Here is a 24,103-nt window from a genome sequence, read left to right on the forward strand (position 1 = left end):
CGTGGTTCCGGATTGGCCAAGAAGGACTTGGTAACCGGAACTTCAAGAGATGCTCACGGAGGATCCGTGGCCTCTACCTCTAAGAAGGGACCTGCTCCAGCAAGGACCCCGTCTGTTCCAAGACTTACCGCGGCTGCGTTTGACGGCATGGCGGTTGAGCGCCGGATCCTGAAGGAAAAAAGGCATTCCGGATGAAGTCATCCCTATCCTGATCAAAGCCAGGAAGGATGTAACCGCAAAAACATTATCACCGCAATTGGCGAAAATATGTTGCGTGGTGCGAGGCCAGTAAGGCCCGACGGAGGAAATTCAACTGGGTCGATTCCTACATTTCCTGCAAACAGGAGTGTCTATGGGCCTGAAATTGGGGTCCATTAAGGTTCAAATTTCGGCCCTGTCAATTTTCTTCCAAAAAGAACTAGCTTCAGTCCCTGAAGTTCAGACGTTTGTAAAAGGGGTACTGCATATACAGCCTCCTTTTGTGCCTCCAGTGGCACTTTGGGATCTCAATGTAGTTTTGGGTTCCAAAAGTCACATTGGTTTGAACCACTTAAATCTGTGGAGTTAAAATATCTCACATGGAAAGTGGTCATGCTGTTGGCCCTGGCCTGGGCCAGGCGCGTGTCAGAATTGGCGGCTTTATCCTGAAAAAGCCCTTATCTGATTTTCCATTCGGACAGGGCGGAATTGAGGACTCGTCCTCAGTTTCTCCCCAAGGTGGTTTCAGCGTCTCACCTGAACCAACCTATTGGTGGTGCCTGCGGCTACTAGGGACTTGGAGGCCTCCAAGTTGCTAGACGTTGTCAGTGCCCTGAAAATATATGTTTCCAGGACGGCTGGAGTCAGGAAATCTGACTCGCTGTTTATCCTGTGTGCACCCAACAAGCTGGGTGCTCCTGCTTCTAAGCAGACTATTGCTCGTTGGATTTGTAGTACAATTCAGCTTGCACATTCTGTGGCAGGCCTGCCACAGCCAAAAATCTGTAAATGCCCACTCCACAAGGAAGGTGGGCTCATCTTGGGCGGCTGCCCGAGGGGTCTCAGCTTTACAACTTTGCCGAGCAGCTACTTGGTCAGGAGCAAATACGTTTGTAAAATTCTACAAAATTGATATCCTGGCTGAGGAGGACCTGGAGTTCTCTCATTTGGTGCTGCAGAGTCATCCGCACTCTCCCGCCCGTTTGGGAGCTTTGGTATAATCCCCATGGTCCTTACGGAGTCCCCAGCATCCACTTAGGACGTTAGAGAAAATAAGAATTTACTTACCGATAATTCTATTTCTCATAGTCCGTAGTGGATGCTGGGCGCCCATCCCAAGTGCGGATTGTCTGCAATACTTGTACATAGTTATTGTTACAAAAATCGGGTTATTATTGTTGTGAGCCATCTTTCAGAGGCTCCTCTGTTATCATGCTGTTAACTGGGTTCAGATCACAGGTTGTACGGTGTGATTGGTGTGGCTGGTATGAGTCTTACCCGGGATTCAAAATCCTTCCTTATTGTGTACGCTCGTCCGGGCACAGTATCCTAACTGAGGCTTGGAGGAGGGTCATAGGGGGAGGAGCCAGTGCACACCAGATAGTCCTAAAGCTTTCTTTAGATGTGCCCAGTCTCCTGCGGAGCCGCTATTCCCCATGGTCCTTACGGAGTCCCCAGCATCCACTACGGACTATGAGAAATAGAATTATCGGTAAGTAAATTCTTATTTTTTCATGCATTGTTGATGGCGTCAAAGTCTTTGCTGGTTGTATACAGTAGTACAGATTAACATTATTTGTTTAATAGTTGTTGCTTCCTGGTCGTGAAACATTGGAATCGAATGTTTGTTTTTTTACACTACTCCACTTTGTGCAGTGTTACAGCAAGACCATTATGGCTGTGACTAGTTTAAACCAGATAATTAAATCTATACAGTCTTTCAACATCCTTGAACTAAAGAGAGCATCACATTTAGTGCCAGGTCTGCAAATGTCCCCGACCTCATTACCTCCACGCTGACCACAGGTGCAGGGTTGCTCTGCTGATCTGGCCACGTACTGTGCGGTTTGATGGTGGTGGTTGAAGAATGTAAGGATTGCATGGGGTAGTTCGGTGTCATTTCTCAGCAAGGCATTGGTGTCTGAGAAAGCAGATCAGTGCAATATCAAAAAGCCAGACAGCGGCCTTTACTCTGAATGGTTTTGGCTGCAGGTCACAGGTAGTGCTCAGAGAGTTATACTGGCACCACTTTATAGAAGGATTCTGCCCTCCTCTCATTTTGGTTGCTGATGCGGTCTATAATAAGTACCAAAAAAAACCTCTTTGCTTGCTCATTGCCCTGGTTTAAATCTTCAGGTTATCAATGCGTTGGATGTAACCTTCAATATATTAAAAATAATTTAGCAGTTTAACAACTCTTCCAACACACACATTGTGGCAGGGGAGGGAAGGTGTCGCCAGGATTCCGGTATCCTGTCTCTAGGTTGACAAGACTTAGGTTGGCAGTGTCTAGGTTGACCACTATTGGTCGACAGGTCAAAGGTCGACATGTCAAAGGTCGACATGAGTTATCCACCTTTTTTATTTTTGCATTTTTTTTTTTAACTTTACGATCCACGTGGACTACGATTGGGAACGGTAACCTGTGCCGAGCGCAGCGGTAGCAGAGTGATGCACCTTGCCCGAAGCATGGCGAGCGAAGCGGTGCACTAATTGGGGTTCCCGGTCACTGTACGGCGAGAACACCACCAAAAAAGGTTTTAAAAAGTAATGTCGACCTTGTTACTGTTGACCATTAGTGGAAGGGTTTTTTTTTTGGAGTCAGCTGGGCGCTTCAATTAACAAGGTGGCAGCCTCGTAACTTCACTGGTGGACTTATCCCTGTAAAGTCCAATAAATTGCCTAAGAGAGTGTTGGGTTTGTGAAGATGGCGCTACCGTGCTTATAAGAAGGAAATGGGTGAAAATAATTTTCTATGGAGTACTTATCCTAGATGTTTAGGATCCTTCTTCTAAATAAAATCCCTCTTCTGAGAAAAGTCTTGAACTCAGGTACATAGAAAACATAATTGGAGAAGCATCATGTGTAGAAAATCTCTAACCTGTGAATTTACAGGTAGATGAAAATACTGAAAAGATATGTTTTGCCTCACATATGTTTAGTGAGGACATGGACAAATAATATTTTTATCCTTAGATAACAAGACCTTGCATTGGAGTATGCAGGAATATGAGAAATACTGATGTTCTATAGCATACCTCGCTTACATAGTGAGGTGCTGAATGACATATATAACGGTTTCTTTAACACAAGACAGATAGTAAACTTAACGCCCGTAGATGTCAGATGGCGTACCTCACTTATAAAGTGAGTAGCTAAGCAGCACACATCACGGTTTCTTTATCTGAAGGTGCAAGACCAAAGAGCGTACCATTACTCACGGTATAGATAGCATGTGTCCCTCCTATAATGGTTTCTTTTATCTCAGGCAGACGTCAGTGATGATAAAAAATCATAAATTTATTCGTATATGACACACAAAAAATTAATGAAATTAAAAATTAAAAATCACCAGCATTGAACATGGGGGGTGTCTGGTCCTGATAGGGAAGGAAGAGCAGAGTTCCGGTATCCAATGCCCAAGTTCTTACCTGACTGGGACCAAACACCAAATCCAATATCAATGCCTCCTTAAGGCCAACGCGTTTCGAGTCTCTGGGACTCTTTTTCAAGACCTCCATCTGTCAGTTTTAGTTAATTGATTTGTGGTTATTTCTGTCAGTTATTACAGTTCATTAAAGTTTTCATCCAAATCCATCCAGTGGAAGGCCCAGAACAGGCTGTGTGTGTCAAAAGTTCTGCACACCAATGGGAGGTCCGACCGAGACCTTAACCTTTCCAAATACCTGGCCAGTGTCCATCTGGAACACCTCGCGTTGGTTTCATCCCAGTCGGTGCAGTGGTATCCAAATGCGTAACAGGACATACATACAAACAAACAGGCCAATTTATTTTATATATGAGATGTGTCGTCATGCCCCCTCCCCCTACCCAATCAAGTAGGGGGGTGTGTGTGTGTGTGTGGGGGGGGGGGTCATCTCAGGAATACACAGCATGGGTTTCGTAATATCGAGGCTTTGTCATGTATATAATTATGTGCAGGACATACCATGCATTAGCAGAATTGTTCTCCTGAGAAGCTTTCTGTGAAACCATCAACTTCAGGGCCTGATTCCGATTTGTATACAGCGCCGATATTTACGCAGCTGGGCTATTATCTGAAGGCTGCATTCACTGGGATTGCACTGCGCACAAGCCAAGATACCTTTGTGATGCTGCTCAGTGATTGACCGTCAGAAGTGGAAGTAATGGCGAGTGGTGGCAGAAAGTACAGTTTTTGTGTTGTCTCTCCCTACATTTGCCTTCGAGCACGCAGAAAACATGGTGCCTGCATCACGGCTAGTCTGGGAGACACACAGACTCACTGTCTGTGTACACAGTTTGATGGGTCCGGTAGGTGTCTCCATTTCTGGGTGGTTGCTAGACTTGTGTTGTTTTCTCTATCGTCCTAGTGGATGCTGGGGTTCCTGAAAGGACCATGGGGAATAGCGGCTCCGCAGGAGACAGGGCACAAAAAGTAAAGCTTTTTCCGATCAGGTGGTGTGCACTGGCTCCTCCCCCTATGACCCTCCTCCAGACTCCAGTTAGATTTTTGTGCCCGGCCGAGAAGGGTGCAATCTAGGTGGCTCTCCTAAAGAGCTGCTTAGAGAAAGTTTAGCTAGGTTTTTTATTTTACAGTGATTCCTGCTGGCAACAGGATCACTGCAGCGAGGGACTGAGGGGAGAAGGAGTCAACTCACCTGCGTGCAGGATGGATTGGTTTCTTGGCTACTGGACATCAAGCTCCAGAGGGACGATCACAGGTACAGCCTGGATGGTCACCGGAGCCACGCCGCCGGCCCCCTTGCAGATGCTGAAATCAGAAGAGGTCCAGAATCGGCGGCTGAAGACTCCTGCAGTCTTCTAGAGGTAGCGCACAGCACTGCAGCTGTGCGCCATTTTCCTCTCAGCACACTTCACACGGCAGTCACTGAGGGTGCAGGGCGCTGGGAGGGGGGCGCCCTGGGAGGCAAATGAGTACCTATAAAGGCTAAAAATACCTCACATATAGCCCTAGAGGCTATATGGAGATATTTAACCCCTGCCTAATTTTTCTAAATAGCGGGAGACGAGCCCGCCGGAAAAGGGGCGGGGCCTATCTCCTCAGCACACGGCGCCATTTCCTCTCACAGCTCCGCTGGTCAGGACGGCTCCCAAGTCTCTCCCCTGCACTGCACTACAGAAACAGGGTAAAACAGAGAGGGGGGGGGCACATTTATGGCGATATTTTGATATAACAAAGCAGCTATAAGGGAGCACTTATTATAAGGCTATCCCTGATATATATATATAGCGCTTTTGGTGTGTGCTGGCAAACTCTCCCTCTGTCTCCCCAAAGGGCTAGTGGGTCCTGTCTTCGTTAGGAGCATTCCCTGTGTGTCTGCTGTGTGTCGGTACGTGTGTGTCGACATGTATGAGGACGATATTGGTGTGGAGGCGGAGCAATTGCCAAATATGAGGATGTCACCCCCTAGGGAGTCGACACCAGAATGGATGCCTTTATTTATGGAACTACGGGATAGTGTCAACACGCTAAAGCAGTCGTTTGACGACATGAGACGGCCGGACAATCAATTAGTGCCTGTCCAGGCGACTCAAACACCGTCAGGGGCTGTGAAACGCCCTTTGCCTCAGTCGGTCGACCCAGACACAGGCGATGACTCCAGTGGTGACGGTGACGAATCAACCGTATTTTCCAGTAGGGCCACACGTTATATGATTTTGGCAATGAAGGAGGCGTTACATTTAGCTGATACTACAGGTACCACTAAACAGGGTATTATGTGGGGTATGAAAAAACTACCTATAGTTTTTCCTGAATCAGAAGAACTAAATGACGTGTGTAATGAAGCGTGGGTTGCCCCTGATAAAAAGCTGATAATTTCAAAGAAATTATTGGCATTATACCCTTTCCCGCCAGAGGTTAGGGAGCGCTGGGAAACACCTCCTAGGGTGGACAAGGCGCTAACACGCTTATCTAAACAAGTGGCGTTACCCTCTCCTGAGACGGCCGCACTTAAAGATCCATCAGATAGGAGGATGGAAAATATCCAAAAAAGTATATACACACATGCAGGTGTTATACTACGACCAGCTGTAGCGACTGCCTGGATGGGCAGTGCGGGGGTAGTTTGGTCAGAATCCCTGATTGAAAATATTGATACCCTGGACAGGGACAATATTTTACTGTCGTTAGAACAAATAAAGGATGCATTTCTTTATATGCGTGATGCACAGAGGGATATATGCACACTGGCATCACGGGTAAGTGCTATGTCCATTTCGGCCAGAAGAGCTTTATGGACGCGACAGTGGACAGGCGATGCGGATTCAAAACGGCATATGGAAGTTTTGCCGTATAAAGGGGAGGAGTTATTTGGAGTCGGTCTATCAGATTTGGTGGCCACGGCTACAGCCGGGAAATCCACCTTTCTACCTCAAGTCACTCCCCAACAGAAAAAGGCACCGACTTTTCAACCGCAGCCCTTTCGTTCCTTTAAAAATAAGAGAGCAAAGGGCTATTCATATCTGCCACGAGGCAAAGGTCGAGGGAAGAGACAGCAACACGCAGCTCCTTCCCAGGATCAGAAGCCCTCCCCGGCTTCTACAAAAGCCTCAGCATGACGCTGGGGCTTCTCAAGCGGACTCGGGGACCGTGGGGGGTCGTCTCAAAAATTACAGCGCGCAGTGGGCTCACTCGCAAGTAGATCCCTGGATCCTGCAGATAATATCTCAGGGATACAGGTTGGAATTAGAGACAGATCCACCTCGCCGTTTCCTGAAGTCTGCTTTACCAACGTCCCCCTCCGAAAGGGAGACGGTGTTGGAAGCCATTCACAAGCTGTACTCTCAGCAGGTGATAGTCAAGGTACCTCTTCTGCAACAAGGGAAGGGGTATTATTCCACTCTTTTTGTGGTACCGAAGCCGGATGGCTCGGTAAGGCCTATTCTAAATCTGAAGTCCTTGAACCTGTACATAAAGAAGTTCAAGTTCAAAATGGAGTCACTCAGAGCAGTGATAGCGAACCTGGAAGAGGGGGACTTTATGGTATCCTTGGACATCAAGGATGCGTATCTCCACGTTCCAATTTACCCCTCACACCAGGGGTACCTCAGGTTCGTTGTACAAAACTGTCACTATCAGTTTCAGACGCTGCCGTTCGGATTGTCCACGGCACCTCGGATCTTTACAAAGGTAATGGCCGAGATGATGATTCTTCTTCGAAGAAAAGGCGTATTAATTATCCCATACTTGGACGATCTCCTAATAAGGGCGAGGTCCAGAGAACAGCTAGAGATGGGATTAGCACTGTCTCAGGAAGTGCTAAAACAGCACGGGTGGATTCTGAATATTCCAAAATCCCAGTTAATGCCGACAACTCGTCTGCTGTTCCTAGGGATGATTCTGGACACGGTTCAGAAAAAGGTTTTTCTCCCGGAGGAAAAAGCCAAGGAGTTATCCGAGCTTGTCAGGAACCTCCTAAAACCAGGAAAGGTGTCTGTACATCAATGCACAAGAGTCCTGGGAAAAATGGTGGCTTCTTACGAAGCAATTCCATTCGGCAGATTCCACGCAAGAATTTTCCAAAGGGATCTGTTGAACAAATGGTCAGGGTCGCATCTTCAGATGCACCTGCGGATAACCCTGTCTCCAAGGACAAGGGTGTCTCTTCTGTGGTGGTTGCAGAGTGCTCATCTATTGGAGGGCCGCAGATTCGGCATACAGGATTGGATCCTGGTGACCACGGACGCCAGCCTGAGAGGCTGGGGAGCAGTCACACAAGGAAGAAACTTCCAGGGAGTATGGACGAGCCTGGAAACGTCTCTTCACATAAACATTCTGGAACTAAGAGCAATATACAATGCTCTAAGCCAGGCAGAACCTCTGCTTCAGGGAAAACCGGTGTTGATCCAGTCGGACAACATCACGGCAGTCGCCCATGTGAACAGACAGGGCGGCACAAGAAGCAGGAGTGCAATGGCAGAAGCTGCAAGGATTCTTCGCTGGGCAGAGAATCATGTGATAGCACTGTCAGCAGTGTTCATCCCGGGAGTGGACAACTGGGAAGCAGACTTCCTCAGCAGACACGATCTTCACCCGGGAGAGTGGGGACTTCATCCAGAAGTCTTCCACATGCTGGTAACCCGTTGGGAAAGACCAATGGTGGACATGATGGCGTCTCGCCTCAACAAAAAACTGGACAGGTATTGCGCCAGGTCAAGAGATCCGCAGGCAATAGCTGTGGACGCGCTGGTAACGCCTTGGGTGTACCAGTCGGTGTATGTGTTTCCTCCTCTGCCTCTCATACCAAAAGTATTGAGAATTATACGGCAAAGAGGCGTAAGAACGATACTAGTGGTTCCGGATTGGCCAAGAAGGACTTGGTACCCGGAACTTCAAGAGATGATCACGGAAGATCCGTGGCCTCTACCTCTAAGGAGGGACTTGCTTCAGCAGGGTCCCTGTCTGTTTCAAGACTTACCGCGGCTGCGTTTGACGGCATGGCGGTTGAACGCCGGATCCTAAAGGAAAAAGGCATGCCGGAAGAAGTCATTCCTACTTTGATTAAAGCAAGGAAGGAAGTAACCGTGCAACATTATCACCGAATTTGGCGAAAATATGTTGCGTGGTGCGAAGATCGGAGTGCTCCGACGGAGGAATTTCAACTGGGTCGATTCCTACATTTCCTGCAATCAGGATTGTCAATGGGTCTCAAATTGGGATCTATTAAGGTTCAAATTTCGGCCCTGTCGATTTTCTTTCAAAAAGAATTGGCTTCAGTCCCTGAAGTCCAGACCTTTGTTAAGGGAGTGCTGCATATACAGCCTCCTGTGGTGCCTCCAGTGGCACCGTGGGATCTCAATGTGGTTTTGGATTTCCTAAAATCTCATTGGTTTGAACCACTAAAAAAGGTGGATTTGAAATATCTCACATGGAAAGTGACCATGCTTATAGCCCTGGCTTCTGCCAGGAGAGTGTCAGAATTGGCAGCTTTATCTTACAAAAGCCCATATCTGATTTTCCATTCGGACAGGGCAGAACTGCGGACTCGTCCGCATTTTCTCCCTAAGGTGGTGTCAGCATTTCATCTGAACCAGCCTATTGTAGTGCCTGCGGCTACAAGTGACTTGGAGGACTCCAAGTTACTGGACGTTGTCAGAGCATTAAAAATATATATTGCAAGGACAGCTGGAGTCAGAAAATCTGACTCGTTGTTTATATTGTATGCACCCAACAAGATGGGTGCTCCGGCGTCTAAGCAGACGATTGCTCGTTGGATCTGTAGCACAATCCAACTTGCACATTCTGTGGCAGGCCTGCCACAGCCTAAATCTGTAAAGGCCCACTCCACAAGGAAGGTGGGCTCATCTTGGGCGGCTGCCCGAGGGGTCTCGGCATTACAACTTTGCCGAGCAGCTACGTGGTCAGGGGAGAACACGTTTGTAAAATTTTACAAATTTGATACTCTGGCTAAGGAGGACCTGGAGTTCTCTCATTCGGTGCTGCAGAGTCATCCGCACTCTCCCGCCCGTTTGGGAGCTTTGGTATAATCCCCATGGTCCTTTCAGGAACCCCAGCATCCACTAGGACGATAGAGAAAATAAGATTTTACTTACCGATAAATCTATTTCTCGGAGTCCGTAGTGGATGCTGGGCGCCCATCCCAAGTGCGGATTATCTGCATAAATTGTACATAGTTATTGTTAACTAATTCGGGTTATTGTTGAAGGAAGCCATCTTTCAGAGGCTCCGCTGTTATCATACTGTTAACTGGGTTTAGATCACAAGTTGTACGGTGTGATTGGTGTGGCTGGTATGAGTCTTACCCGGGATTCAAAATCCTCCCTTATTGTGTACGCTCGTCCGGGCACAGTACCTAACTGGAGTCTGGAGGAGGGTCATAGGGGGAGGAGCCAGTGCACACCACCTGATCGGAAAAAGCTTTACTTTTTGTGCCCTGTCTCCTGCGGAGCCGCTATTCCCCATGGTCCTTTCAGGAACCCCAGCATCCACTACGGACTCCGAGAAATAGATTTATCGGTAAGTAAAATCTTATTTTGCAGGTCTGTAGCCTGAAAAGTAGCATCTGTGTAGGCCAGGGGTGGGGAACCTGCGGCCCTCCAGCTATTGCTGAACTACACATTCCAGCATGCCCTACAACGGTTTTAGCATGGCCAAATAACAAAACTGTAGAAAGGCATGCTGGTATGTATAGTAAAACAACAGCTGGAGGGCGACAGGTTCCCCACCCCTGGTGTAGGCATTAGAATATAAATCAAAATCGAGCTCTGAGCGGTCACATGACTGCTATATTGGAATTAGGCCAGGAGGTGCCCGTTTCACTCGGGGTAACGTTACTATTTTATAGTCCAAGGAAATTTAGTAGGGTCTTATTACTTTATGGGGGTGATTCTATTGTTTATGCGCGCCCGATCACCTGTCTACCGTGACAGCCACCGGCAAAAAATTTAATTCCCCCGTATGACTGAGCAGACTATATTTTGAGAGTATATTGGAAATAAAAATAATTCTATGGGATTTTTAAAGGAAAAGGTTTTTGTTTAAAAAAAATAAAAAAGCTAAGCAGCTAGTTCAGCCATGTCTGAAGATGAGAAATGTGTGCTTAGTACAAGGGGGGGTCATTCCGAGTTGATCGCTCACTAGCTAGTTTTAGCAGCCGTGCAAACGCTATGCCGCCGCCCAGTGGGAGTGTATTTTAGCTTAACAGAAGTGCGAACGGTTGTATTGCAGAGCGGCTACAAACATTTTTTGTGTCGTTTCAGAGTAGCTCAAAACCTACTCAGTGCTTGCGATCACTTCAGACTATTCAGTTCCAGATTTGACGTCACAAACCCGCCCAGCGTTCGCCCAGGCTCGCCTGCGTTTTTCCGACCACTCCCTGAAAACGGTCAGTTGCCACCCAGAAATGCCCAGTTCATGTCAATCACTCTGCGGCAACCAGTGCGACTGAAATGCATCGATAGACCCTGTGCAAAACTACATCGTTCGTTGTGCCCGTATGTCGCGCGTGCGCATTGCACCGCACACGCATGCGCAGAAGTGCCGTTTTTTTAGCCTGATTGCTGCGCAGCGAACAAATTCAGCTTGCGATCAACTCTGAATGACCCCCAAGGTCTGAAGCAGTTAGAAGCGCACATACTTTGTGTGTCTGAAAGTTCGTTGTTTTTTCCTCAGAGGTGCAGACACTAGTTACTGTACTGCTTTGCTGAAATCCTTAGTTCTGCGTAAGTGAAATGGACGGTAGTGAGTAGATTTAGGAGCAGATGTTCTAAGCCGGGGGGAGAGCGATATACCAACCAATCAGCTCCTAACTGTCATTTTTCAAACACAGCCTGTAACATGGCAGTTAGGAGCTGATTGGCTGGTCTTTTATCTCTCTCCAAAGCTTAGTACATAATCTATTGCAGTGGGAGGCTTTTATTGTAAGCCATGCAATAACCCAGCAACAACCACAGTGGGACCCTTACTGTATGTGAACTTTGCTACATTTGAAATCTTTACAAAGCTGTCTGATAACTTTAGTTACTATTAATTACAATTTCTTATGATCTTTCACCTCAAGCTCAGTGTAACGAATGCTGTAAATAATTAACTATCCATAACTTACAGCAAACTATCAGGATGTTATAAGTCATACTTTTGAAAGAAACTACTTATCTTATATTCCCAATATATGTCAGGATATACTGGTGCCAGCTTGTCTGCAGGAAGAAGATGGCTGCTGGTCTGTGTCCCTCTAACTTCTCCTGTCAGATCTTTGTCCTTCCCTGTAGATCCTTTTCTTCTCAGTCTGGCTGTACTTACACTTCATTCTGGCTGTCTTATTAGTAGTGTAACTCTCAGCACTCGACTGTCATCAGAACCTTTCTCTGCCTGCCTTCATTCCCCATGGCTGGCACTCTTACCCTGAAGGTGGCAACTTATGCAAAACCTGAACTTCATACATACAATTATACAACCTGGAATCCCTGCAGCATTAATATGATCATAACGCCGTTGAGGACACATTAATAGTATTTCTCTAACGTCCTAAGTGGATGCTGGGGACTCCGTAAGGACCATGGGGAATAGCGGCTCCGCAGGAGACTGGGCACAAAAGTAAAAGCTTTAGGACTACCTGGTGTGCACTGGCTCCTCTCCCTATGACCCTCCTCCAAGCCTCAGTTAGATTTTTGTGCCCGAACGAGAAGGGTGCACACTAGGTGGCTCTCCTGAGCTGCTTAGTGAAAAGTTTAGTTTTAGGTTTTTTATTTTCAGTGAGACCTGCTGGCAACAGGCTCACTGCACCGAGGGACTAAGGGGAGAAGAAGCGAACTCACCTGCGTGCAGAGTGGATTGGGCTTCTTAGGCTACTGGACATTAGCTCCAGAGGGACGATCACAGGCCCAGCCATGGATGGGTCCCAGAGCCGCGCCGCCGGCCCCCTTACAGAGCCAGAAGACTGAAGAGGTCCGGAAAATCCGAGGCAGAAGACGTCCTGTCTTCAATAAGGTAGCGCACAGCACCGCAGCTGTGCGCCATTGCTCTCAGCACACTTCACACTCCGGTCACTGAGGGTGCAGGGCGCTGGGGGGGGGCGCCCTGAGACGCAATATAAACACCTTAGATGGCTAAAAATACATCACATATAGCTCCTGGGCTATATGGATGCATTTAACCCCTGCCAGAATTCACAGAAAAACGGGAGATAGGCTCCGCCCCCTTCTCGGCGGCCTTATCTCCTCAGCACACTGGCGCCATTTTCCCTCACAGCTCTGTTGGAGGGAAGCTCCCTGGCTCTCCCCTGCAGTCACTACACTACAGAAAGGGTTAAAAAAGAGAGGGGGGCACTAATTAGGCGCAGTATTAAAGATACAGCAGCTATAAGGGGAAAAACACTTATATAAGGTTATCCCTGTGTGTGTGTGTGTGTATATGTATATATATATATATATATATATATATATATATATATATATATATATATATATATAGCGCTCTGGTGTGTGCTGGCAAACTCTCCCTCTGTCTCCCCAAAGGGCTAGTGGGGTCCTGTCCTCTATCAGAGCATTCCCTGTGTGTGTGCTGTGTGTCGGTACGTTTGTGTCGACATGTATGAGGAGAAAAATGATGTGGAGACGGAGCAGATTGCCTGTAATAGTGATGTCACCCCCTAGGGGGTCGACACCTGAGTGGATGAACTGTTGGAAGGAATTACGTGACAGTGTCAGCTCTGTATAAAAGACAGTGGTTGACATGAGACAGCCGGCTACTCAGCTTGTGCCTGTCCAGACGTCTCATAGGCCGTCAGGGGCTCTAAAGCGCCCGTTACCTCAGATGGCAGATATAGACGCCGACACGGATACTGACTCCAGTGTCGACGGCGAAGAGACAAATGTGACTTCCAGTAGGGCCACAAGTTACATGATTGAGGCAATGAAAAATGTTTTACACATTTCTGATAATACGAGTACCACCAAAAAGGGGTATTATTTTCGGTGAGGAAAAACTACCTGTAGTTTTCCTGAATCTGAGAAATTAAATGAGGTGTGTGATGATGCGTGGGTTTCCCCCGATAACAACTGATAATTTCTAAAATGTTATTGGCATTATGGGGTATATGCAATTGCGGTCGAATTCGCGGCAATTTTCGCCGTTTTTTAATTCGACTCAATTCGACAGGTGAATCCCGGAAGGTGGCTTCCGGAATTCACCATATTCAATGAAAAACGGATTCGCCAGAGTCGCGGGCGAAAATCGGCCGATTTGGCGGATTTTGCAGCGATTTTAAAAAACGGTAAAAAAACTTGAAAAACCCGGAAAAAAAAATGGCGTGGGGTCCCCCCTCCAAAGCATAACCAGCCTCGGGCTCATCGAGCTGGTCCTGGTTCTAAAAATGCAGGGGAAAAATTGGCCAGGGATCCCCCGTATTTTTAAAACCAGCACCGGGCTCTGCGCCTGGTGCTGGTGCCAAAAATACGGGGGACAAAAAGAGTAGGGGTCCCCCGTATTTTTAACACCAGCATCGGGCTCCACTAGCTGGACAGATAATGCCACAGCCGGGGGTCACTTTTATGCCGTGCCCTGCGGCCGTGGCATTAAATATCCAACTAGTCACCCCTGGCCGGGGTACCCTGGGGGAGTGGGGACCCCTTCAATCAAGGGGTCCCCCCCCCCCCAGCCACCCAAGGGCCAGGGGTGAAGCCCGAGGCTGTCCCCCCCCATCCAATGGGCTGCGGATGGGGGGGCTGATAGCCTTTTGTGATAATAAAAAGATATTGTTTTTTCCAGCAGTACTACAAGTCCCAGCATGCGGGAGAAAAACGGGTCCGCTGGTACCTGTAGTACTACTGGGAAAAAAATACCCAAATAAAAACAGGACACACACACCTTGATAGTAAAACTTTATTACACACTACCGACACACACACACATACTTACCTATGTTGACACGCCGACTGCCACGGTCTCCGACGATCCGAGGGTACCTGTGAAAAAATTATACTCACCTTCCAGCGTCCAGAGATAAATCCACGTCCAGAGAGTAAAATCCACGTACTTGTTTTAAAAAAAAAAACACGCAAAAACCCGCTCCATACCGGACTAGAAAGGGGTCCAATACTTTCACATCAGACCCCTTTCTCCCGAATGCCGGGACATCACGTGACTCCTGTCACTGACGTCCCTTCAGCCAATCAGGAAGCGCTACTTCCGTGGCGCTCACCTGATTGGCTGTGCGCTGTCTGTACTGTGACAGCACATCGCAAAGCCGCTCCATTACTTTCAATGGTGGGAACTTTGCGGGTAGCGGTGGGGTCACCCGCCGGTCAGCCGCTGACCGGCGGGTGACCTTACCGCTAGCCGCTAAGTTCCCACCATTGAAAGTAATGGAGCGGCTTTGCGATGTGCTGTCACAGTACAGACAGCGCACAGCCAATCAGGTGAGCGCAACGAAGTTGCGCTTCCTGATTGGCTTAGAGACCTTTCTGTGACAGCTGTCACTGACAGGTCTCATTCGTGGAAAGGTGTCCCATGTGTCAGCATGGGACCCCTTTCAGTCCGGCATGGAGCGGGTGTTCGGTTTGTTTTTTTGCCAAGTACGTGGATTTATCTCTGGACCATGGCTGAGGTGAGTATATTGATCTTTTCTTTTCAGGTATCCGTGGATTCTACATGGAGAAGAGGACCGATGTCGGCTTGTGAACATAGGTAAGTATGTGTGTGTCGACGTATGAAATAAAGTTTTACTGTCGACGGTGTGTGTGTCCTGTTTTTATTTGGGTATTTTTTCCCCAGTAGTACTACAGGTACCAGCGGGCCCGTTTTTCTCCCGCATGCTGGTACTTGTGGTTCTCCAAGTACCAGCTTGCGGGGGAGGCTTGCTGGGACTTGTAGTACTACTGGAAAAAACTATCTTTTTATTATCACAAAAGGCTATCAGCCCCCCCATCCGCAGCCCATTGGATGGGGGGGGACAGCCTCGGGCTTCACCCCTGGCCCTTGGGTGGCTGGGGGGGGACCCCTTGATTGAAGGGGTCCCCACTCCCCCAGGGTACCCCGGCCAGGGGTGACTAGTTGGATATTTAATGCCACGGCCGCAGGGCACGGCATAAAAGTGACCCCCGGCTGTGGCATTATCTGTCCAGCTAGTGGAGCCCGATGCTGGTGTTAAAAATACGGGGGACCCCTACTCTTTTTGTCCCCCGTATTTTTGGCACCAGCACCAGGCGCAGAGCCCGGTGCTGGTTTTAAAAATACGGGGGATCCCCTGTCAATTTTTTCCCCGCATTTTTAGAACCAGGACCAGCTCGAAGAGCCCGAGGCTGGTTATGCTTTGGAGGGGGGACCCCACGCCATTTTTTTTTATGATTTCACCGTTCCAGCATAAAAAAAATAATAATATTTTAAAAAATATATAAATAATATTTGTGCCTCCAAAAAAAAAAAAAAAAGTACCTAATCCCTTCTAATATAAATAGATCTGCTATTCCCCCCCAAAAAAACACACAAAAAAACATGTTTAAAATTTTTTTATTTGTTTTCACCCTCCAAAGTGTGGCGGATTGAAAATGACGAATTTGCTGTCTAAAAGCACTGCTGTCGAATTTCCAAACTTGAATTGAATATGCTTTGGTCGAATTGCAGCACTTGTATCATTGCAGAAAAGTCGAATTTGCAAAAAGTCGAATTTCAAAAAGTCGAATTTTGAAAGTCCGTTTTTTGGTCGGAAAGCACTGAATTGCATAGGCGATTTTTTTTTTTGGTCGAAAATGACCCGAAATTCGACAATTTCGGGAATTCGACCGCAATTGCATATACCCCTATATCCTTTCCCGCCAGAGGTTAGGGTGTGTTGGGAAACATCCCCTAGGGTGGATAAAGCGCTCACACGCTTGTAAGAACAAGGGCTCTACCCTCTCCTGAGATGGCCGCCCTTAAGGATCCTGCTGATAGAAAGCAGGAGGGTATCCTAAAATGTATTTACACACATACTGGTGTTATACTGCGACCAGCAATCGCCTCAGCCTGGATGTGCAGTGCTGGGTTGGTGTGGTCGGATTCCCTGACTGAAAATATTGATACCCTAGACAGGGACAGTATATTATTGCCTATAGAACATTTAAAAGATGCATTTCTATATATGCGTGATGCACAGCGGAATATTTGCCGACTGGCATCAAGTCTAAGTGCGTTGTCCATTTCTGCCAGTAGAGGGTTATGGACACGACAGTGGTCAGGTGATGCGGATTCCAAACGGCATTTGGAAGTATTGCCTTATTAAAGGGAGGAGTTATTTGGGGTCGGTCTTTCAGACCTGGTGGCCACGGCAACAGCTGGGAAATCCACGTTTGTACCCCAGGTCGCCTCTCAACATAAGAAGACGCCGTATTATCAGGCGCAGTCTTTTCGTGGGCAAGCGGGCAAAAGGTTCCTCATTTCTGCCCCGTGACAGAGGGAGAGGAAAAAGGCTGCAGAAATCAGCCAGTTCCCAGGAACAGAAGCCCTCTCCCGCCTCTGCCAAGCCCTCAGTATGACGCTGGGGCTTTACAAGCAGAATCAGGCACGGTGGGGGCCCGTCTCAATGAATTTCAGCGCGCAGTGGGCCCACTCGCAAGTAGACCCCTGGATCCTTCAAGGGATATCTCAGGGGTACAAATTGGAATTCGAGACGTCTCCCCCTCGCCGTTTCCTAAAGTCGGCTTTACCGATGTCTCCCTCTGACAGGGAGGCAGTTTTGGAAGCCATTCACAAGCTGTATTCCCAGCAGGTGATAATCAAGGTACCCCTCCTGCAACAGGGAACGGGGTATTATTCCACACTGTGGTGGTACCGAAGCCGGACGGCTCGGTGAGACCGATTCTAAATCTAAAATCTTGAACACTTAAATACGGAGGTTCAAATTCAAGATTCAGTCACTCAGAGCAGTGATTGCGAACCTGGAAGAAGGGGACTACATGATGTCTCGGGACATCAAGGATGCTTACCTTCATGTCCCAATTTTACCTTTCTCACCAAGGGTACCTCAGGTTTGTGGTACAGAACTGTCACTATCAGTTCAGACGCTGCCGTATGGATGGTCCACGGCACCCCGGGTCTTTACCAAGGTAATGGCCGAAATGATGATACTCCTTCGAAGGAAGGGAATTTTAGTTATCCCTTACTTGGACGATTCCCTGATAAGGGTAAGATCCAGGGAACAGTTGGAGGTCGGTGTAGCACTATCTCAGGTAGTGTTGCGGCAGCACGATTGGATTCTCAATATTCCAAAATCGCAGCTGATTCCGACGACTCGTCTTCTGTTCCTAGGGGATGATCCTGGACACAGTCCAGAAAAAGGTGTTTCTCCCGGAGGAGAAAGTCAAGGAGTTATCCGAGCTAGTCGGGAACCTCCTATAACCTAGCCAAGTCTCAGTACATCAATGAAAGGGTTCTGGGAAAAATGGTGGCTTCCTACGAAGCAATCCCATTCGGCAGATTCCACGCAAGAACTTTCCAGTGGGACCTGCTGGACAAATGGTCCGGGTCGCATCTTCAGATGCATCAGCGGATAACCCTGTCACCAAGGACAAGGGTGTCTCTCCTGTGGTGGTTGCAGTGTGCTCATCTTCTAGAGGGCCGCAGATTCGGCATTCAGGACTGGGTCCTGGTGACCACGGATGCCAGCCTGCGAGGCTGGGGGGGCAGTCACACAGGGAAGGAGTTTCCAGGGCTTATGGTCAAGCCTGGAGACATCACTTCACATAAATATCCTGAAGCTAAGGGCCATTTACAATGCTCTAAGCTTAGCAAGACCTCTGCTTCAAGGTCAGCCGGGGGTTGATCCAGTTGGACAACATCACGGCAGTCACCCACGTAAACAGACAGGGTGGCACAAGAAGCAGGAGGGCAATGGCAGAAGCTGCAAGGATTCTTCGCTGGGCGGAAAATCATGTGATAGCACTGTCAGCAGTATTCATTCCGGGAGTGGACAACTGGGAAGCAGACTTCCTCAGCAGATACGACCTCCACCCGGGAGAGTGGGGACTTCACCCAGAAGTCTTCCACATGATTATAAACCGTTGGGAAAAACTCGACAGGTATTGCGCCAGGTCAAGGGACCCTCAGGCAATAGCTGTAGACGCTCTGGTAACACCATGGGTGTACCAGTCAGTGTATGTGTTCCCTCCTCTGCCATCTCATACCCAAGGTACTGAGAATTATAAGATGGAGAGGAGTAAGCACTGTATTAGTGGCTCCGGATTGGCCAAGAAGGACTTGGTATCCGGAAATTCAAGAGATGCTCACGGAGGATCCGTGGCCTCTACCTCTAAGAAGGGACCTGCTCCAGCAAGGACCCTGTCTGTTCCAAGACTTACCGCGACTGCGTTTGACGGCATGGCGGTTGAGCGCCGGATCCTGAAGGAAAAAGGCATTCCGGATGAAGTCATCCCTATCCTGATCAAAGCCAGGAAGGATGTAACTGAAAAACATTATCACCGCAATTGGCGAAAATATGTTGCGTGGTGCGAGGCCAGTAAGGCCCGACGGAGGAAATTCAAATGGGTCGATTACTACATTTCCTGCAAACAGGAGTGTCTATGGGCCTGAAATTGGGGTCCATTAAGGTTCAAATTTCGGCCCTGTCAATTTTCTTCCAAAAAGAACTAGCTTCAGTCCCTGAAGTTCAGACGTTTGTAAAAGGGGTACTGCATATACAGCCTCCTTTTGTGCCTCCAGTGGCACCTTGGGATCTCAGTGTAGTTTTTTGGGTTCCAAAAGTCACATTGGTTTGAACCACTTAAATCTGTGGAGTTAAAATATCTCACATGGAAAGTGGTCATGCTGTTGGCCCTGGCCTGTGCCAGGCGCGCGTCAGAATTGGCGGCTTTATCCTGTAAAAGCCCTTATCTGATTTTCAATTCGGACAGGGCGGAATTGAGGACTCGTCCTCAGTTTCTCCCTAAGGTGGTTTCAGCGTTTCACCTGAACCAACCTATGGTGGTGCCTGCGGCTACTAGGGACTTGGAGGACTCCAAGTTGCTAGACGTTGTCAGGGCCCTGAAAATATGTTTCCAGGACGGCTGGAGTCAGAAAATCTGACTCGCTGTTATCCTGTATGCACCCAACAAGCTGGGTGCTCCTGCTTCTAAGCAGACTATTGCTCGCTGGTTTTGTAGTACAATTCAGCTTGCACATTCTGTGGCAGGCCTGCCACAGCCAAAATCTGTAAATGCCCATTCCACAAGGAAGGTGGGCTCATCTTGGGCGGCTGCCCGAGGGGTCTCGGCTTTACAACTTTGCCGAGCAGCTACTTGGTCAGGGGCAAACACGTTTGCTAAATTCTACAAATTTGATACCCTGGCTGAGGAGGACCTGGAGTTCTCTCATTCGGTGCTGCAGAGTCATCCGCACTCTCCCGCCCGTTTGGGAGCTTTGGTATAATCCCCATGGTCCTTACGGAGTCCCCAGCATCCACTTAGGACGTTAGAGAAAATAAGAATTTACTTACCGATAATTCTATTTCTCATAGTCCGTAGTGGATGCTGGGCGCCCATCCCAAGTGCGGATTGTCTGCAATACTTGTACATAGTTATTGTTACAAAAATCGGGTTATTATTGTTGTGAGCCATCTTTTCAGAGGCTCCTCTGTTATCATGCTGTTAACTGGGTTCAGATCACAGGTTGTACGGTGTGATTGGTGTGGCTGGTATGAGTCTTACCCGGGATTCAATATCCTTCCTTATTGTGTACGCTCGTCCGGGCACAGTATCCTAACTGAGGCTTGGAGGAGGGGCATAGGGGGAGGAGCCAGTGCACACCAGGTAGTCCTAAAGCTTTACTTTTGTGCCCAGTTTCCTGCGGAGCCGCTATTCCCCATGGTCCTTACGGAGTCCCCAGCATCCACTACGGACTATGAGAAATAGAATTATCGGTAAGTAAATTCTTTTTTTTTTACATAATAGCTGGTGTGTGTTACATAGTATTATGTTTGCTTATAAAACACAATACAGTTGTCAGTTGCCTTCTTCAGCCACGTACAGCCCTAGAACTTGCTGTGGGGGTTTGAAGTATTTGTTTTGCATGGGTTACTACTGTAACATCAGGTGAGGAAAGTGGAGGAGAATAAATGTGCTGGATGCAGCAGTAAGATATAGTTGGTGTACATTATTTAAGTGTGATCCTTGTCAAGTGAGCGGACTTGCCTGCAGTCGCAGATCCTTCAGCTGGAGGATCACTGTGTAGTGTTTCTGTAATTACAGCTCACTACAGGACATTGTTGCAGAGAGGAGTTTACTGGAAACGCAAAGCAAAGTATACGCTATTAGTTTGTCTTGTGCTGCTAATCTATGCGTCAACTGAAAATCTACAGTGTATACTCTGGAATTATTATTATTAACAATAGTTTCTTACATAGCGGAGCATATTCCGTTGCGCTTTACAATTAGAACAACAGTAATAGAACAAAACTGGGCAAAAACAGACAGACAGAGGTTGGATGGCCCTGCTCGCAAGCTTACAATCTATAGGGAAATACACAAGGATATATTCTACCTATCGCATAATAGTCCACCAGATTGCTAGGTTCTTAATGGGTTGTATGATATGATCACCAGCGATGTTGGAAGACAAAATGTAAGGTTATGTGTACTGTACAGAGAGGATGTGATTAGATAAGATTAGATAGGGAAGCATTGAAGGTTAAGTGGGTGGGTCTGGAATGTGATAAGCTTGTCTGAAGAAGTGAGTTTTCAGGGAACGTTTTTTAAGGTTTGGAGACTAGAGGTGAGTCTTATTGTTTTCAGATTATGGAGCAGCCAATCAGCTCCAATATGTAAATTAACAGTTAGGATCTGATTGGCTGGTGCCTTTATCACCTTGCACATATCACTGGTTTATCACTTCCTTATGCCTTCTCCAGGTTCATACATCTGCCCCTATGTTTTCAGATTGGGAGTATGTAAATTTCTTTGTCTCCATCCATTTCCTTGTGTACGTTCAGTTATGCTTCATAACTTTTCTAGATCATCTGAATAAACTAGTAGTTAGTGTGCAATGTTAAGGGTCACCCTTTTGGTTTTATACTTGTGAGTAATGTGTAATGCTGTTTTACAAATACCATGTAACATCTTCATTTTATTTCCCCTTTCCCCCAGGTATCCTGGCATCCACAGTCGTGTTGGTGTTGTCCCGGAGAGCACTCTTCAAGTTTTATACCATCGGTATGGCCCTGATCATTGCTGCAACCTCAGTGTTGATGAACTACTATACCACTTTGCACATGAGCGCTGGTTCGGCTCACAAGCTGGGGCTTCTTCCCTCCGGTGGACCTTCTCTGTGGATGCCGCTCGTTGCCTTGCAGCTCACTTTCAGTATTGGCTTCATGACATTGTTCGAGATCCAGTCGGTTTACTCCCAGCTGATAATACTGGACCTGTTGGTCCCTGCGGTTGGCTTTGTAATTGAAGTTCCTATCCAAGTTCAGGAGACCTTAGTATTCATTTCTGGCCTAGTGCTGCTAATCTACACTACAGTATGCCTGTACATCAGGTGCAAGTGGTTCTACTACTCCACAAAATACACGTTTCTCCTGCTGAAACACATGTATCAGGTTTATGGATTACAAGTCATGGTGGAAGATGTCTGGAAGAAGGTCCACTTTCCCGATGTGCTGCGAGTCTTTTGGCTGACGAGACTAGCCACACAGGCTGTCTTTCTAGTCTACATGGTTAGGCTGTCACATGCCAGCACAGAAGTAGACTTCCAACTTCTACAGTGGAAAGACTTTTGGGAACTGGTCTGCAACCTCATAATCAGCGGCTGCGATTCCACCTTGACTGTCTTGGGAATGAGTGCCGTGATTTCTTCAATAGCACATTACCTGGGACTGGGAATCCTCGCCTTCATCGGCTCTACAGAAGAAGAGGACAAACGCCTGGGGTTTGTGGCGCCCGTTCTGTTTTTTATACTGGCACTGCAAACGGGCCTGAGCGGACTGAAACCCGAAGAAAGACTTGTGCGTCTTTGTCGAAACATGTGCCTTTTGTTGACAGCAATTTTACATTTTATCCATGGAATGACCGACCCGGTGTTAATGTCACTTAGTGCCTCCCACGTGTCCTCTTTTCGCAGGCACTTCCCCGTGCTGTTGGTGTCGGCATTCCTCTTTGCGCTTCCAATTTTGCTTAGCTGTGTCCTTTGGCACTACTACGCGCTGAACACTTGGCTATTTGCCGTCACAGCATTCTGCGTTGAACTTTGTTTGAAAGTGATTGTTTCTCTGACTGTGTACACGCTGTTCATGATAGATGGCCACTACAGTGTAGTGTGGGAAAAGCTGGACGATTACGTCTACTACGTCCGTTCAACTGGCAGTATCATAGAGTTTATTTTCGGAGTGATCATGTTCGGCAACGGAGCTTACACAATGATGTTTGAATCGGGCAGCAAGATCCGAGCTTGCATGATGTGTCTTCACGCATACTTCAACATATACTTGCAAGCAATGAACGGGTGGAAGACTTTCATCAACCGCAGGACGGCCGTCAAAAAAATCAACTCTCTTCCGGAAGTGCACGTTTCGGCGACCAGCGAAATAGATGACGTGTGCGCAATCTGCTACCAGGAGTTCCGTACGTCAGCTCGCGTTACGCCCTGCCACCATTACTTTCACGCACTTTGCCTTCGGAAGTGGTTGTACATTCAAGACACGTGTCCAATGTGCCATCAAAAAGTATACATCGAAGACGAGCCGAAAGAGACGACATCCTTTTCCAACAACGGGTTTGTCGCGCCAAATGAGGAACCCGCGCAAGATATTGTGAATGGAGACGTGGAGCGTGAGCTCGATGGCCACGACTTAAGTGAAGACGACAGCACGGAAGGCGAGGAGGAAGAGTGGACGGCCGAGCGGCATAATTCCGCTGCGGAGGAAGAATTCACGGACGATATTGGAGATTTGAGGGAATAAACATTAATTTATTTGTTTGTTTTTTTCTTTGCGGTTGTGTGTCTAATATTGAAAAATTTTAAGGTGGAATTAAGATCGGGAATTCTTTCCGTATGCAACTCTGAAAGCACAATCAGAATCCTGAAGCAAGGTCTGAACGGATAATGTCTGCTAAGTGCTGCTGTACATATATCTCGGTCTCTTTTGTGACCTAATTAAAATATGTACATTCTTGTACATGAAATAATAAAAGTATTGATTCTGCATCGCTTACTTTTGTTTTAAGGGCAACATGGGTTATATAGAAGTACATATACACCACCGATTGTCTGGCATCTCCTTTTAATCTGAACACAGGCTGCTGGGGGAAGTTAAGATGCGGGAGGTCCGGACACATTAGGATGTGGGAAGTTTAGGGGGTGGGATGGTTAGCCGTCGGGATGCCACTGTCACCGTACCACCGATAGTCTGGCAAAATGCATGATCTCAGGATGCCGGATTGTAGGTGGCATCACTTGTACTGCTTAATCGGGAAC

At 47.6% G+C, this 24,103-nt stretch overlaps 1 protein-coding gene across 2 annotated transcripts in view; it reads left to right on the plus strand.

Annotated features, from left to right (window-relative positions):
* The window catches only part of RNF139 (ring finger protein 139), a 67,916-nt gene extending 44,085 nt beyond the window's left edge, over nucleotides 1–23,831 (plus strand). For both annotated transcript variants that reach the window (XM_063921317.1, XM_063921316.1), the window contains exon 2: nucleotides 21,775–23,831. In XM_063921317.1, coding sequence (XP_063777387.1) covers nucleotides 21,843–23,588 — 1,746 coding nt within the window. In that variant the 5' untranslated portion in view covers nucleotides 21,775–21,842 and the 3' untranslated portion in view covers nucleotides 23,589–23,831. The remainder of the gene's footprint in view (nucleotides 1–21,774) is intronic.
* The last annotated feature ends 272 nt before the right edge of the window (nucleotides 23,832–24,103 follow it).

Source organism: Pseudophryne corroboree, chromosome 5, assembly GCF_028390025.1.
Source record: "Pseudophryne corroboree isolate aPseCor3 chromosome 5, aPseCor3.hap2, whole genome shotgun sequence".
Classification (NCBI taxonomy): Eukaryota; Metazoa; Chordata; class Amphibia; order Anura; family Myobatrachidae; genus Pseudophryne; species Pseudophryne corroboree.